Below are 17,390 nucleotides of genomic sequence, written 5' to 3'. Positions count from 1 at the left end.
CCGTGGCACACTGCTGCCCCAGAGGAGATTTCAGCCTCTGAGGGGAAGCTCTTGAAACAAAGCCCTCATTTGTTTCAAGGCTGTGAGGCCACCCTGACAGGTTGACCCGCGCTCCCTCCCTCAAGGCTCTCCAGGATGGGGCTCTGCTTTGGGAAGCTGCGTGCTGCAGAGCTCCTGGCCCCTGCACGAGGGTCTGTCTGCACAGGGAAGCTCCCCGGAGCAGAGGAGCTGCCAGCTTGCCCCACTCCCCTTCCCAGGAAGACATTCAAGCATGGCTTGGACACCCACAGACTGCCCAAAGGGGGAAGCTTTTCCAACAGGCTCAGATGGGATCAGCGGGGAAGAAACAGTGATGTCTGTTCCTCTGGAAAACAGGGATTTTAAAAGCACTTGCTAAAAACCCTGGAAGATGCTTTTCCTCACTAGGGCTGAGGGAGCTCTTTCTCCTTGGTGCCACTGCAGCGTGCAGAGCCTGGCTGGGATGGAAAAAAAGAGCCTCTGAGGCAGGGAACTGAGGTTTGCAAACACAGCTCTGGCCTTGGGGGGGAGGGTGGCTTTAATTAGGGGTATGTTTGTCCTTTTCAGGGGTCATCCAGCACGATGCAGTGAGAAAGGAGCAGCCTCTGAAACGCTGGAGCATTTTCTCTGCAAGGTTTCTAGCATTGGGGCAGGGAGAGGAGAGTTTCACTGTGGCTTTAGAGAACGTTTCAGCTGAGACCTTGCATGTCCAGCCAGCACCCCCTCACTGCTGGGCCCAGCTACAGCCCCGGGGAGCTCAGGGGTGCATCCCCTGCTCCCCTGGCCCTGAGCAGAGCTGTGAGCACAGTTAGGGCAACTCCATCTGCCCACAAAGGGAAGGAGCTTGTTATTTCCATTCTCACCGTGTTATTTTTTCAGTTATTTGTGCTCAGAGCACAAATACACCTGGGCTGCCTGTTTATGGGGCAGCTGATTAAAGCAGGACCCAGCTTCAGCCTGGCACAGCTGGGGTGCATCATCCCCTCATCCTGCACAGCATTCAGAGAGTTCCACGCCAGGCTGCTGTCCTCTCTTCTCCAGAACAAATCCCCCCCAGCTGCTCAGGTGTTCTTCCCAGCAGCAGTCAAAGCAGAACACAGATTTCCAGCAATATGGAAAAAAAAATCAACTGAGGAAGATGAATTTTTGTACAGCTTGAAAGAAAAACTGTATTTAGTTTGTAACTGAACTGCAAACTGGAGGCCAGACAGGTGGAACTCAACAGAAGGAATGCTGGAGCAAAGAAGATAAACATTATTGGGAGGATAAAATGAGTCACAAAAGGATGGTATTTTATTTTAGGATTTAAGGTTCATACTTCAGACAAGGCCAGGCTGTAGCAAGCCTGAGTGTCCCAGAGGTGGCACATCACTGTCCCAGACACCCCACAGCAGGGCAAAACTGAGGACGCCTCCCAGCACAAAGTATGACTGAGCACTTATACACATGCTTGTAACTTAAACCAGAACTCATTCCAACAATCAGCATCTGACATTTTAAAATGCAAAGTGTATCCATGAACTGCACAAACACCCCTCTCTCCGTTCTGGGAACACTGTGCCAGATACATGGTGCCTGAATTAAGAAGAATTTTGTGCTTTCTCCTTTCAGTAAACATCTGTTTGCCCCACATGACTCCACACAAGCACGATCCAGGATCTTGGGCACTTTCTCCATAGTTTATACTTAGCCCACTGCAGGTTTTAGGAAACTTTTCTTGTTGGAGAGCAGTACAAGAAATCTAAAGACAGCAAAGGCACCCACATGCAGCAGTTTGACTGCAAGTCTCACTTTTTACACGACCAAAAAATACTTCAGGAGTTGCCAGTTACAAGAAGCCAGTAAAGGAATAGATTCTGCAAATTTTCAGCAAACACACTGCCTGGCTTCCTGCATCTCCTCAAACTGACCTGATGCTCTCACTTTGTTGAACGACCACAGATAAGCCAGCAGTGAAATGCAGGGACACATAAAGCAGAGCCAGATTCAGCCCAGGGGATGCCAGGGCAGCTCTCAGACTGCCCCAGGCACCAGCTCTGAGCTGGGAAAGGGAGACCCCAAGCAGCAGCTCCACAGCACTGACCTTACCTGGTCCCGTGGTGGCACCACGGCTGCAGCTGATGTCTCAGGCCACGTGCACTGCAGGAAGAACTCGTTCCTTACCCTGAGCTCTTAAACCTTCCCCTGCACTAAAGACCCAGCTGGGGCTGCAGCACATTCCCAGTAATTCCTCACCCAACGAGTGGGTAAAAAACCACTTTGATTCAAAGCACCCCTGAGCTGCAGCCAGGGCTGCCTGGGGCAGCAGGAGCTTCTCAGGAAGGGCACCTGCTCTCCTGCAACCTGCCCCAGCTCTGCACTCACAGAATCTGGGAGTCAGTAAGGTTGGAAAAGACCTCCAAGATCACCGAGTCCAACCCTTGGCTGAACAGCAACGTGGCAACTAAACCAACGTGCCACATCTAGCCACTTCTTGAAGCACTGCAGGGGTGGTGACTCCATCCCTGGACAGCCTGAATGCCCTGGGACCACGGACAGCCTCCAGGCCAGGCTCCCCCAGCACAGCCACAGCCAGCCGTGCTGCAGCAGCCCCGAAAGGGTTAGGAAACAGCACCTCTTTGTAAAAAGGGAGGTTGGGGGAATCGTACTGGATGGATTAATTTGGCGATTTCAGCAGCAGCAGCAGCATTCTCTCTGCCACAGCCAAGGCTCTGCTGTGCTCAGGAAGGTGAGGCAGAGGGGACAGAGGGTCCCTGCCCTGTCCCAGGGGGGCTTTTAGGGGCACTGTGGGCACTGACAGAGAACCACACCTTCAGCTCATCGTGTCCTGACTGCATTCCCCACACGGCTGGATTTGTCAGCCCTCTCCATCATTTCACCTCGTCAATCTGTGATGTTAAAGCCCATGGTTTATTTATTTCTTTACTTCACTAATAAAGCACATTATCTACAATGATTAATTTTGCAATAAAGAAACAACACTACTACAAATGGTGGTCTAAGACAACCTAAGGGGACTCTACAAAGTTCACATCCTAAATCCATCTCTCTGTTAGCTGTGAAACATCATTCCTCAGAGTACTTGGCTTGTTAATGGAATTCTTCTACAACCAAGTCCATGGCTCTGTCCCCATGTGGGATATAAGCACCACTCCCAAGCTAAGGAATAAATAATTTACCAGTTTTGAGGGGGTTTGGTTCAAACCTCAAAAATGAGGATTTGTTATTTCACTTAACTGTGATACAACAGGATTATCTCAGACATCAGATATTCATTCTCTTCATGTATTGGTGATGGATGAGAATACTAAATGGAAGGAGGAAGGATAATGAATACAGAGTGGTATGGGTCTATGAAAAAGAGAACTAGTCCAATTAACAGAATAATGAATTTCAGCTTGGTCGATAAATGTAATCATTTGGGTAAGATACTCTCTGTCTTTCATAAACTATTTGAAATCATACAAACATGACATTTCAATTAGGGCAAAAAAGACAAAATGACAGAGAGCCAAGTTGTCATAGATCAAACAGACAAACCCCCAGACTGATGGGTCCCACAGCAAAGAGGGGAAGACAGAGACGATACATTCCCTGCAGTGCTCCACAGGGAAAAGTCCTTGGCCTTCTGCACTCTGGTACTTTGCCAGCAGCCTAAAGCAGCTATAAAAACATCACTGGTAAAGTGAGGGAGTGACACAAGCTGGAGGAGCTGGCCATGAGCTCCCCCCAGCCAAAGGCCTAGGCAGGCCAGCAACTGAACCTTTGCTCAGGCTTAAAACAGAATGACAGGTCTGGGCACCAGCAGCTCAGGCCACCTGTGCACAGGAACTGCCACAGCCAGGTAGGGGACCTCAGGCCAGGTAGGGGACCTCAGGCCAGGTAGGGGATCTCAGCCCAGGTAGGGGATCTCAGGCCAGGTAGGGGATCTCAGGCCAGGTAGGGGACCTCAGGCCAGGTAGGGGATCTCAGCCCAGGTAGGGGACCTCAGGCCAGGTAGGGGATCTCAGCTGGACACTGCTGAGACAGGGGCCTGCACGAGGCCAAAGGCACAGGTGTGGGCAGAGAGCCCCCTCTGCCCGTGCACAACACACTGCACACAGCGAGGAGACACCAAGGGTGCAGCACTGGGCGACAGGGGCTCAGCTGGCACAGCAGATGCCAAGGCAGGCACCCAGGGAGACATCACAAGAGATGCTGGTAAGAGAGGGCTCCAGCCCAACAAGGCACCACAAGGAACCAGGGTTAAGGCTTCAACTAAGCAGGTTAAGACTATAATGGGATATTTTTACAGTGAGGGCAATTAGCTATTAGGAATTCTTATCAGAGGTTGTAATGGGTTCTCCACTACTCATTCATTAACTTTGATCATGAGATAGGATCTCTGTCTAATCAGCCAGCTCCGGTTCGTACAGGAATTCAGGGCAATCCTGCAGCCATGAAGACAGGAGTGATGCGGTCACGAGGGTCCTTTCAGCAAGCATGCAAGCTCTTAACATCACCTCACAGCCCTCTGCTTGCCCTCTGTACCTGACAGCTGCGATTTCAATGGCCGTACACATCTGTACAACAACGGGTCCTTACACAATGCAGACGGGAATCGTGTGTGACCTCGGCGACTGCTCGGAGCACGCGCGTGCCCAGGCGACCAGGCCAAGGATGTGGGAGGGCTGGGATCAGTGAGGGAGCTCTGAGGAGCAGGATGGAGGAGCAGGAGGGCCGGGCTCCAGCATCCCTGCTGCAGAGCAGCGAGATGGAGCCGCCGTGCCCGCAGGTCCAGAGAGCGGCTCTCCCGCCAGCCGCCACGTCACTTGAACACGGACGGGAACGTCGGGCAGTCGGGTGATTTCATCTTCTTCATAAACTTCTTGAACTCTTTGTTCTTCTTGTCCCACTTGTAGATGGCTGTCAACAGGTACTGGGTCTTCACCTGGCGGCCCATGATGAGGAAGTAGTGGCTGAGGTTGTCCAGCTGATGGCAGGGACAGTCTGCCCCGTTTTTTAGGAACAGAACCAGCTTCTTCAGGTTCTTCTTCCGGATGGGCCCCAGCTTCAGTGCCTTCCTCTTGCGTGGAATGATCATCTTGTCCCCATTCTCCTTCTTCACTTCCTTTATGGTCATCTTAAGAGCTGCAAAACAAGACGGGAGAGGGGATAACCACAACTCCTAAGCAGCCTTCACTGGCACCAAGCCTCTGCTACGTGAGGCTGAGGGGGCAGCAGTGCCGTGGCCCCAGGACAGCAGCAATGCCCTGTCCCACTGCAGACACACAGTGCCCTGCTCCCCTCCTGCATTCCCCTTCTCCCTGATCTGCTCCTGAATCCTCCTGCTCCATGGCATCACCCTAGCCCAGTGGGACACTTGCAGCTGAGACGGAGCTGCCCCATGCCCAGGAGAGCACCAAGGTAAAACACTGACACCTTTGTTCCCCTTCCTGCAGCAGAGCACCCAGCACTTTTCCTTTGAGAGGAGACTTGTTCAGCTGCCAAGCACAAATGTTAACCGAGTAAATTAGGTGACTCCCCTGCTCTAGAGGCACGGAGAGACTCTTGAAAGGATCATTTAAAAGGTCAATTTGGCTTCTCCAAGCATTTGTTTGCAGTCACACCGGCCCTCAGGTGCCTGTGAAACAAGTTTCCAAGCACTGGGTGTCCCTGCATCAGAGCTGTGGAGATCCCAGCACGCTGTCACGTGCCTGCACCTTCCCTGGGAGAAGGGAAGTTTGTCTGATACAACTGCCATGGAAAATACTCTACCCTCTTTGGGTTCAGCATTTTCCTGGGTTAATCCCAACACCCCTCGCCCCAAAAAAAAAAAAAGAAGAAAAAAAATGTTTTTTGCCATGACCATGAAGAGGAATTTTGCATATATGGGAAAAAATGATGAAAATGTGTTGTACATTAAAACATCATTTCAGTGCCATTTGGCTCTGCCTCATTTTTGGGGAAAAGCACATATGGACCCAAATTGCTAACATATTTTCATCATTTGGGAGTTTACTTCAGAGCTGCAGATAACTAGTGCTCAGAGAGGTGATTGGTTGGCTGCTGTCCCTTCTCATTAGAGTCTCAGGGCAGTTGCAGGCAGTCCACAAGAACCTCTGGCTCTGGCAGGGAGACAGGTCCTCACAGCATCATTCCTTGAAGTCCCGCTCTGCTGGAAGGTGCAGCAGTGAACACGTGTTGCTTCCTGGACAGGAGCACTGCTCACTGTTCCAGACACAGACGGCAGCAGGACAGCACGATGACAATCCTGAGCAAGCAGCAGAGACTCAGGATCACCCTCGTGCTCCCAGCCACTCACCTGGCAACAGGAGCAACGGTGTTTGCCTGCCCCTGTGCCAAAAACATCCCTTAAGTGTGCCAAGAGCCCTGTCATGTTACACTGCTATTGTATGAGAAAGCAATCTAGGACTGGAAACCTAAGTGACATTTTCATTCCATCTGTTTTCCAAATTCAGGAGCTAAAGAAACTCCAGTTTTAAGGAGCTAAAGATGCTGAACCACATCAGTTTGCAACAAAGCTGGAAAATGAAGTGAGTAGTTTTCAAGCAGCTCTAAGCTCCATGACATAACTGGGCAGCAGTAGCAGCAAACCCCCTCAGTGGCAGCCTCACTTCCTTTATCTGTGCTGACTGGAGCCCTTGCACCAAGCACAGAGGTGGCCAGGGCAGGAGGGATGGTAAAACACCACTACAACACCACACTGAGAGACTTCTGCAAAACGGCTCCTTTGCAATGTCTTGTTTGCTTTGCTGAGATCACTGCAAAATTTGATCCTTTTTGCTAGAGGAAAAATAGGATCTGCCAGCTAGGGGAGGTGCTGATCTAGTCCAAGTAGCACACAGCATGGAAGACAAAGGAGGCCCGGTGATGCTGTGCTGTGGGAGCTCACAGCTGCTCCCTTCCCTGCACACAGCAGTCTGTGAGCCAGCAGTGCAGGTTCATGGGAGCTGCCCAGGGGAGCCATCAATCCAAATGTAAACCAAAACCTCATCCAAACCTTGCTCGTGCAGAGCAGCACACAGAGCCAAGATGGGACAAGGCCAAGGGGGATGAAGGAGGAGGCTAACCAGGGGTGCAAATAGTTTGTGTCAGGCTCTGTTCATCCCAGCAGCAATGTCCTCGTAAGCAGCAAGAGCTTGCAGTGCTGCACAGGTAAACACAGCCTGGCTCATGGACCACCAAGCTTCATCTGCCTTTGGTGTTGCAGGCTGAGCAGTCACACAAGCATGATGATCTCTGCCCAGCAATGACCTGGCTCCCCACATTCCCCTTGTTCACTTAATTGGGCCACATGCCCTAAGCTCCAGCCCACATTCCAGGTGAGATTCCCAGGTATGACAGCTGGGTTCCATAGTGGCAGGCCAGACACGCAGCTTTGGCACGCCCCAGGAACACCAGAAAGGTGGTGTCGGAGGGTAAACTCCTTCCAGTGTTCATCCCACTCGAGGAGCTCACCACCATGCACTGGGAGGCAGCCCCCAACTTCTGACTTTGCCAGAACATTTGGTGGGGCACCATGCTGGGGTACCTGTTTGCTGATCCCCCAACCTCTGTGACTCAGGCTGGGCCCTCCCAGGGGCTCCCCTGTCTGGGAAGACCCTCCTGGAGCAGTTTTGTGTCAGGAAAGAGAGATGCACTGGATTTTTTTTTGGTCTTCGGGTTCTTGTTTATTGTTATCTTATCTAGAGTTCTGCACGCTGTCCACACCAGGCTCAGCGCACTGGAAAAGCACCACAAAAATGGCCAACATCTCTTGGTACAAGGCCTTTTACAGCTAAACTATCCAATTAAGAGCTGACACTTGGATTATTTCCCCTTTTAACCCAATAACTGATCCCAAAGAGCCCCAGTGCAGACTTTTCTGCTCAATTACAAAATGCCACCCACACCCATGAAGAAGGAGAAGCAGCATGAAGAAGAAACCCAGGACCACACCCTGTGCCCTTCATCCACAACATGCTAAAAATCCCAAAACCTCAATTTCCCACCTAAGTGAAACACCCACGCTGCTCTCTATAATCTATTCCACACTTTAGTGGATTCCAGTCTATTCTGGAGTTTAGGAAACTTTCTCCATGAGTGAGGGTAAAAGTCAGTGCTCCCCTGGGGGTCAGGGCACCCCAGAGCAGACAGAGAAATATTCCCAGTGCCCTGGATTTCAACAGGACCATGGTGCTGCAGCAGCTCTCCTGGCATCTCCCCAGCCCTGGGAACACCAGGCAAAAGGCTTGAGCAGGATGCTTTGAGTCTTGGCTCCAGGACCCAGCTGAGCTGCCAAAGCAAACAGCTTCCTCACTGGGAAGCCTGGCCCTTCCACTCCCCCCATGCCACACCAAATCTGTCTCAGCAGCAAGTGGGACAAGGGCCAGAATCGCCCCTGAGGTCCCAGGACACGCTTGCTCAGACAGACTTCATCTTCAGCTGTGGCTGCCAGGCAGGAGCTGACCCCAGGAGAATTATCCACAGCAGGAGCATGTGCCACCTCGCCAGCCCAGCAGCTGCACTGTGACCACGGGCTGCTCCAGCATCAGCTGTGGCACTGGTGGCAGCACTGGCCCCTACCACAGCAGCCCAAGAGGGCTGCAGGATCAACATTTACTTTCATGGGACACACACGTGTTCCAGCACAACCTTCTCCAAGGACAGCACTGTACCACGGTGGTCACCAGCTGAGAGCAGAAGCCCCTGTGCCCTGTTCACAAGCCACTACCACGCACCATTCCTGTTCCCCATGGGCACCTCCACCCCTCTTTTTCAGCACAGGATTAGGATGCTGTCTCTGCTGTTCTCCTGCCTGCACAAGCAGGGGCCCCACTCCAGCACCTCATGTGCAGGAAAGGGAATGTGAGAGAAGGGAAAGCTCCACTGTTCCTTCAGCCTCATTTTTCCTTCCTTTAGAAATCACTGAGAAGGAAGAAATCTGCCAGAAGACACATTAGGGCTGTAACAGGAGAAGGCTGCAGGCAAGGACCTGTCAGTCACAGAGAAAAAATAAACAGCATGTATTGATTGTTCTGCAGTCCCCAGTGCCACTGAGCCCGTTCAGCAGGATCCCCTCAGACCCCAGAGAAAGGGCAGAAACAATAAATAAAATCACTGAGAGAAACAGAGCGTGGAATGAACTCCTGGAGTAAGAAACAAGCGCTGGCTGCAGCCCAGGGCAGCTGGGGGAGGCGGCTGTGGGGGCACTGGAGCCCAATCTCATGCTTCCTCTTGCTTCCACTGCTGCCTCAGCACACCAGCACCACACTGAAATCTGTGCTGCAGTTACCCCCAGGTACCTGATGCAGCCCCCTGTGCTGCTCTGTGCTCAGGCCAGGGTTCTGGCACCCCTCCCTGCCATCCACCCCAAAGCTGTCTTATTCTCAGAGGAACAGCCAAGCTGCCTCAAAGCAGCATCCCAGAGCTCATCCTTGCTCAAACAAAGGCAAACCCAGAGTTCTGCTGGACCACGAGGCTGGCAGTCTCCTCGCACCCCTCTGACCCCCAGCATCTTGTCCAAGATCCTCTCCTGCCTTGTCTTCACAGTTTGTGTTCACAGCTCACTCCAGCTCTCTTCCTGCACTGCTGGGAAGAACAGAGCCTGACACAAACTATTGGCACCCCTGGTCAGCCTCCTCCTTCATCCCATCTTGGCTCTGTACTCTAGGCCAGCACCAGGGCTGTGACACAGCCACTTCCTAACTGGCACAACCACACATCTGTGCTGGGCAAAGTGGTCCTCACTTCTTTTCTGTACCAAGCTGCAGGGATGGAAGAGAAAACCTGCAGTAATCACACAGTGGGGATCAGTACAAGACCTACCAACAGCTGCCCCACGCAGCACATGTTAGTTTAAACATTTATTGTACGTGTCTGGCTTTGATGAGGATCTGTAACCTGTCAGCTGCCAGTGTTTACCTTGGTGGACGTGCATGAGAAACCTCAGCCTGAAGGTTTGGGAGTTTATAATAGTGCCAGATAAACAGCTTTCCTTGAGAAATCACCCCATGACAGTAACCCCCCAAGACTAAACAAAGATCCACTGTGCTTTGGGAAAACTTCCTGAAGCCAATGCCTCCTCCACTAGCCACTCCCTCCTCACCCCTGCATTGCCTTCCCTCACAGGGCACAGGTAGGACCTGCATTCATCCTATCCCTGTTCCTGCTCCCCAGCTGGCTGCAGATGGCCACATCTGCCAGGAAATAATTCCATCCTTTGGACATTGTCCCCACTGTCTTTCCCAGTAACAACTTAACCCTGCGGGCAAGTCACTGTCCCGAGCTGCTCTGCTGAGGCAGGGAATTCCTCTGGTTTGGCCTCTGCTCCCTGCTGTGTAACTGTCCCAGAGCAGAGAGGATATTTAGCAGCAGAAGCTGATGACAAGCATGCAGTTAAGTGTGTATTTCCCTTCCCAGCAGGAAGGACACCCCCTCGGCTCACTCCTTGCACACCTCTGGCAAGGGGACAGGTATTGCAGTGACCCCCAGCACTGGATGCCCTGCTGCCACTGGCCAGTGCCCCCCTCTCCTTCTGAGAGACAAAGATCCCCCAGCCCCTGGACTGGGGCAATGCCTCTGCATGACTGCAAGCCCAGGCAGGGAGCTCCTACCCAAACCAGGTGTGCTGACCCCGGAGGCTGTTTGTCCCCTCCCCACCATCTCTCCCTGGATGTGTGATGAGGCAGGGGCAGCTCTGATTCAGCTCCCATGGCCTGCCCAGAACAGAGCCCTGAGCACTCAGCACCTCCCACTCCCCAGCCAGGCCAAGCACTGAATGTCTGCTTCCATTCCCCAGCCAAGCCAGAAGTATGCACATTCCTGGGAAACTATTACATGGGTGTTCCTGTTGATGCTTTTCCCTGTTAGAAAAAGTCTGTGCTGAACTTAAAGACTTCTGGCATACCAAATCTGCAGGACAGTTGAGAATTCATTCCCAGCAGAAAGGGTAAGCCACCAACACGCAGAGCAGGTTTGGGTTTGCATAAGCACGCTCTGGTACAGGGCACATTCAAGTGTTAATCCCCCAGGAATGCACACCTTGTTCAATATGCCTTTAATAATCTTCCGGGAAGGTTACATACACCAGCAAGGATGTCAAAACCAGTTAATTCTGGGTTTTATCTGAGAAAGCTAATATATTTCCTCGTGATAATCTTTTTCTCTAAATGAAGCTCAGTTTACCACTGATTGTCTCACTCGCTCATTTAGGACAAAGCCCTCAAGTATCTTTGCATTTTTTTAACCACGTCCACCTCCACATGCCCACACTGACATCTAGAGGCACATGTGCCTGGCCTTGGGGACAGATGGCAGGACACACCAGCACCACCGTGGGCAGGGAGATGTGGCAGCTCCGATCTGGCCACACAGGAGCCATGCTGCCTGTGACCAGCTGGGAAGCCTCCCCGTGCCTGGAGTGCTCCTTCTTACCAAACTCGCTGGCACACAGGTGCTCCACAATGGCCTCTGACTTCATCTCATTGTCACAAGGGGGACACACGGTCGTTCCTGGCAAGAGAAAAGAAGTGAAGACAATTGAGAGGTGGCAAGAAGCCAGCTGAAGCAGCACAGCAGAGCCAGACTGCCCATGCTGTCAGACCATCACCCTCGAGGGGGATCCATGCCCATGAACCTTGCCACAGGCTCCCAGAAGTGTGGGACAACACCCTGCTGGGTGTAAGAAACCATGCACTGGCTTACAGGGCAGCACTGGCCATGGACAGCCTGCTGCCAGCCCCACTCCAATGCTGTCAGTGGCCCCAAGGCCAGGCACAGGCTGCTGCTAAGAGCAAAAGGACAGCACTGGCAAAGAAAGGAGTTCTCAGGGCCAAGCACTCAGCTGAGGGAAGACGCATGCCAAGGGGCATGGCCCATGGCCTGCTGCCATGCCAAGGCAGGCACACAATGCCCGAACCCCAGCACAGCAGGAGGATGCTGCCCAGAGATGGCTCAAGTGCCCAGGTGCCACCCTGGTGCCAGGCTGGGACGGCCCAGATCAGCTGAGTGTTCCCCTCAGACTGCCCAGGCAGGGCTCAGAAGACCCTCACTACCCTCCCTCCGCCCTGTCCCACAGCAGCACTGCTTGGGGGTGGACCAGCACAACTCTTGTGGATGCTGCCACCACCAGGAGTGGTCATCCTCTCTTTTGTTCTGAGCCCAGGGCAGCCCCATGGCTCCAGCAGAGCAGAGCCACCTCTGCTTGTCAGCTGCTGGCAGTGGTCAACATCTGCCTCTTGGGAAATGCCAGCCCAGGGGATTTCACTGGGATCTGTCCTGGGAGGAAATCTCACTTCACCCAGAGAATAAGAATCTGTTTCCAAGTCCCCATATGCAGTTGGGGCAGACCACCCAGCAGCACAGACATAGATTTGAGCTACTGGCAGATGAATTTATGGAGCTGGGAGATGCTGCTTGTTCCTGGTCCAGCAAGACGGAGGGCTCTTCCCACACAAGGGAGTTATTCTCAGGGACAACACTGCAGCAAAACATCTGCCAGCCCCTGCATGTAAACAGAGCACTCATGGCCTTCCAGCCCTCAGCCAGGCCAGCAAACCCACAGCATTGCTGGCCCAAAAAAGCAGAGAGGTGTCTCAGAAAGAGGGGTGCAGAGCCAGCACAGCTGGCGAGGGAGGCACAGCCATGACCACAGTGTCGTGTCTCCTCGGCCACAGATGCCCCACGGGGATTCAGGCCAGACATTTGTTTTCCATGGCTTGTTCCTTCCCTGTCGCCACCCCCAAATCTCTTCTGTGGCAAATGCCAATTCCTGGGGACATGCACCATGACTTCATTAATCACACATGCAGAGCAACTGGCCTTCCACTCGCTCCTGTGTGCGAGTCAGCCTTCACAGCACCAACACCCACCTCCACAGCCCTACTCTCTGTACCTCTGAGAGCTGTCCATTCCCTGGGCAACCTCTTCTTCCAGAACCCTAACGTGCAACTGCCACTGTCACCATCTCAGTGACACAGGAGGAAGCCAGCCTTTGGAGATATGATGACATCCGCAGTCAGAATATTTCTTTCCAGGCCGCACATTTCCTGTGCTCATGACAAGGGAGAGAGGGTGCTCAAAGGAAGGTGACACAGGCCCAGGCCTCCGTGTGCTGCAGAGCCAGGAGTTCATCACTGAGCTGGGGACCACCGTGAGGAACAAGCTGGGGTACCTGCCATGCCCAGCACCTCAATCTGCCTCAGCAGCCCATGTGCACGAGAGGAGGCTGGCGAAGCCTACACCAGCCAGACAAACATGAAAGCCACTGCTGCATCCACTCTATGAGCTTTCCAGGCAACCAATTAAAATAAAAAAAAGCAAACAAAAATGGAAAATAAGACTCATTGTTCCCTGGTGCAAATACAGGCTTTGTTCTAGCTATGCTCCAGCAGCCCCTGAACAGGCTGTAACACACCCAAGGTGGCAGAGACCCCTGCCTTGCTGCACCAGGGCCAAGAGCCATCCTGTGGGCTGGACCTGGGAGCCCCTGGAGAGCCCCTTCCACAGGCAGCAGCTTCACTTATGCACAATCCCCCTGCCCTAATCAATAACCTTGATCAGGCTGCTCAGAGCCCTGACCATGAATGTTTCCAAGGACAGGGCACCCACCATGTTTCTAGATAATCTGTGCCAGCGTTTTACAACCCTCACTGCAAACAACTTCCTCCTCACGCCCAATCTAAACCAACCCATCCTCCAGCCCTGCCTCCTGCAGCCCTTTCACAGCACAACAGGACTTCCAACGGGAAGAAAAATTATCCTCTGCTCTGGATCACCACATCACACCACAGTCAGGAACACAAATGCTGGGGGCCCAGCCAGCTCCTGCACAGCTCTGTGCCCCAGGAAAACTGCTGTTCTGTGGAGACACAGCTACCCCAGCACCGCAAGCCCTCCCATCCCTCCTGGAGCAGACATCCCCAGCCCACCCTCGGGGCCCACTGCAGGTTGGCTGGGGCCCATCTGCTCACTCCAAGCACAATCTCAGCCTGCCTCCAGCTCGCTTGTTCCCTGCTGACCATTTTCCAATGCCTGGCTGTAGAGGCAGCTTACTCCAGGGGCAGGAGAAGGAATGTGTAATGCTGTATTAATCTGCAACTCCCCTGATGCATCCTGTGGGCCTGCAGGCTTTACTGCCTGTGCTTAAGGAGAAAGGAATTCAGCAGGTCAGCTCTTTGAGAGGCAGAAACAAATTCCAATTTCAAGGTGTTAATGGGGAAAAATACTGAAAGGGTTTGTTCTTATTAGTACCAAGAGAAAAGGGGGGACACTGCTTGGTTCTGACCCTCTTTGAATCAACAGGAAACACCCCTGTGCCCAAGAGCAAAGGGACTCCAGGAGCTGGTGCTGACAGAAAACACAGACAAACCACGGACAGGGTGCACATAGCAGAACCTAGCCAGCACAGGGACAAGGACTGAGCTGCAGGTCACCCAGGATGACCTGACATCGGCAGGAGGTGGCAGCTGAAGCAATGGGTGCCCTACAGGCCACTAAGAGAGCCTCTGTGGCATGCAGGACATCCAGAGGTGCTGGCTCACATCCCATCAGTGGCTGCAATTAACTTGGAGTTTGCTTTTTTTGCTTTTTTTTCACTCCAAACTGTTTGAGGCACCGCAAGAAAGCAGCAGTGTCCCATCCCCACTGCTGCCTTCAAGACAGATCCAAAAGGTGAAGAGAAAGTCGTTAAACTACTGAGCGGAAAACCTGGCAGATGCTGCTCACTTAGGAGACTGTTCCCAGGTCCTGGCTCATTAATGTCTGTAAAATGAATGACCTGCACACAGCTCAGACTCTATTTCAGACCCAGGAAGGGGCAGCTCAGAACCAGCTGTGCCAGGAGCATGCTTGGCTGCAAATCCCCGGGGAAATAAAAGCAACCTTTGTACCTGCAACACGGAACACAGCTGTGGTCTTGACCAAGGGTCCAGGTTCACATAAGACATATTAATTTAGAGCATTCCTGGAAAACAACGAGGTTTCTCCAGCAGTCACATCAGGAAGGGCAAGCCATGACGAGGAAGCCAGTATGGTTGTGCTGCCATCACTGTGGGGAAGAGGCTGGTCCCTGGCAAGGAGATCAGCCAGAGCTCAGGCCCCCAGTTCCCCCCTGGCACTGGAACAAACTTCACATTCTACGTGCCTCTGGATGTCACTGAGATGTGACTCGGGCTCCTGGGTACTGAGTTTGGCTGTCCCCTGTGCCTGCCATGCCACGGGGACTGTGCCACTGCTCTGCTCTGCCCTCCACAGCTCCTGGCGACCCCTCAGCTGCAGGATGCACTCCTGTCCTGTCCTCTAGCAGAGGGGCTCTCTGAAGTACGAGTCCTTTCAGGATGACATTGCACAGTCCCCGTCGGCTGGGTTACTTCTCCCAGTCGAGCACCACAAACAGCTTTTGTCTGCACAGGTAACTGAAAAGGGCAGACGAGCTCTGACACAACACAGGAGCCACGGGAACCACTCAGCCCCCTCCCCTCCCGAGCGCCGGCACTGCGCCCCCGTGAATCAGGAGTGACAACTCCCTTCGATGAGGGTCTGCTGCCCAAAGAGAACTGCACTCTCTTAGAGCCCTCTGCCATCTCCCTCGACAAACATTCCTCCTGCCAGCCTTTCACAGCGCTCCAATAGCAAACACCGAAGCGACACCAGGATATTTATTTATTTTCAAGTTTCCAGCAACAAGCCAGACTCACTGCAACTTGAACAAGCCAGTCAGGCACCACGGAAACGTGCTGCATGCAATGGAAACAAATATGAACCACGTTCACTTTCCCCAGTCGTTTTTGGGCAGGTTCCTTGCTCCCTCTCCAGCACACAGCCCACCCGAGGGCAGGGCTGGATCTCCACTGCATGCCCAGCCTCTCGCCCTAGGACAGCACTGGATGTGGGGGACCCAGGCAGGACTGCTGTCACTGCTGGCTCCAGTCAGCCAGCACTTTCTGGAGACCACACATCCTCCTGCTGCCCAGAGCAGCCCTGCACGAGTCTGGCTCGGGAGCAGAACCCGGACAGCGCAGTATCTGAGGACAGAGGGTGACGCCTTGGTCCATCAGGGCTGGAGCCCAGCCCCAGCGCCTGTGCAGCGATCAGAACAGGCACAACCCCACCTTGATCTAAACAGCCTGTCCCGAGGCTCCGGGGTAGGGATGAGGAGCTGGCAGGGCATCCCACCTTCTTTGGGACAGGAGGGCACAGCGAGTGCTCAGAGGCTAGAGGAGGGCTGCTGCCAAGAAGAGTTCAGGTGAGCCTCCTCCTGCCACGAGAACCCCTTCAGTCCCGTGTGGGCCCTCCTGGGCTAACACCTGCCCTGTCAGCTCAGAGAGGAGTGCCAGGAGCAAGGCTGCAGCACGAGCCATGCCTTACCTTTGGGCCTGGAGACCTCGGTGGCATTGGGAGCTGTCATAGCAATGCAGACGTCATCCTGGGGGAACTGGTCACACTTGAGCATCTCTGGCCAGAAGAAGCCAAAGAACTGCATGACAGGCTCACAGGAGTCACGCACGGCCTCGCAGAGCCAGCGGCAGGGGTAGACCGGCCGGTCCAGGCAGACGGGGGCAAAGAGGGAGCACAGGAAGACCTGGGTACCCATATGGCAATTCTTGTTGAGCAGCGGGGCACCCAGCTGCTCGCCTGGTGCTTCACCTCGGCCATGGTCTCGTGGTCCAGCAGGTTGGGCAGCACCATCTTGTCGTAGCCCACGCTGTGGCAAAGCCGCAGGTCGGCGGGGATGGCCACACACTGGTGCGGTTTGGCGTAGAAGCGCCCGCCAGGGTAAGGGCCCAGGTCTGACTGGTAGCTGACATAGTCGTACTCGCTGGCCACGCCGCAGGCCAGCAGCCCGGCGGCCACCGACAGCAGCGCACGCAGAGCGGCCCCGCCGGGCCCCCGCACGCTGCCCATCGCCGCGACCCGCCGACGGGGGCCCCGACAGCACCGCACGCAGCTCCCCGCCGGCCGCCCGCTGCCGGCGGCCGCCCCCGGGGACTCTCCTCGCACCCCTGCCGGCGGCCCCTCCGCTGCCCGGAGCTCGCTGCCCGCCGAGCCCCTCAGAGCCCCTCAGAGCCCCGCCGCCCCGGCCCCGGCCCCGCTCTGGCCGCGCTCCGGCCGCGCCGCGGGTTTGTGAGCCCGCGGCAGCCAATCAGCGCCGCGCCGCCCGCCGCGCGCTCGCCCGCCGCTGTCAATCAGCGACCGCAGGAGCCAATCGCGTCCCGCCCCGCCCCGCCCGGCCCCGACGGCCCCGCGGCTCGGCTCGGCTCGGCCCGGCCCGGCTCGGTTCGGCTTGGCTCGGTTCGGCTCGGCCCGGCCCGGCTCGGCTCGGCTCGGCCCGGCCCGGCTCGGCGCCACCTGCAGCGGCTGAGGGCTCTCCCGGCTCGGCCCGGCCCGGC

At 54.5% G+C, this 17,390-nt stretch overlaps 1 protein-coding gene across 1 annotated transcript; it reads right to left on the bottom strand.

Annotated features, from left to right (window-relative positions):
* Positions 1 to 1,161: 1,161 nt before the first annotated feature.
* Positions 1,162 to 17,071, bottom strand: SFRP1 (secreted frizzled related protein 1). The gene is given in 4 exon segments (XM_038160472.1): positions 1,162 to 5,148; positions 11,437 to 11,514; positions 16,369 to 16,618; positions 16,621 to 17,071. Coding segments are annotated over 4 exon segments (936 nt in total). The 5' UTR covers positions 16,906 to 17,071; the 3' UTR covers positions 1,162 to 4,825.
* Positions 17,072 to 17,390: the final 319 nt, after the last annotated feature.

The sequence above is a fragment of the Motacilla alba genome, chromosome 22 (assembly GCF_015832195.1).
Source record: "Motacilla alba alba isolate MOTALB_02 chromosome 22, Motacilla_alba_V1.0_pri, whole genome shotgun sequence".
Taxonomy (NCBI): Eukaryota; Metazoa; Chordata; class Aves; order Passeriformes; family Motacillidae; genus Motacilla; species Motacilla alba.
Note: the sequence above shows the minus strand (reverse complement) of the source record. Positions and strands in the feature narration are given on the sequence as shown.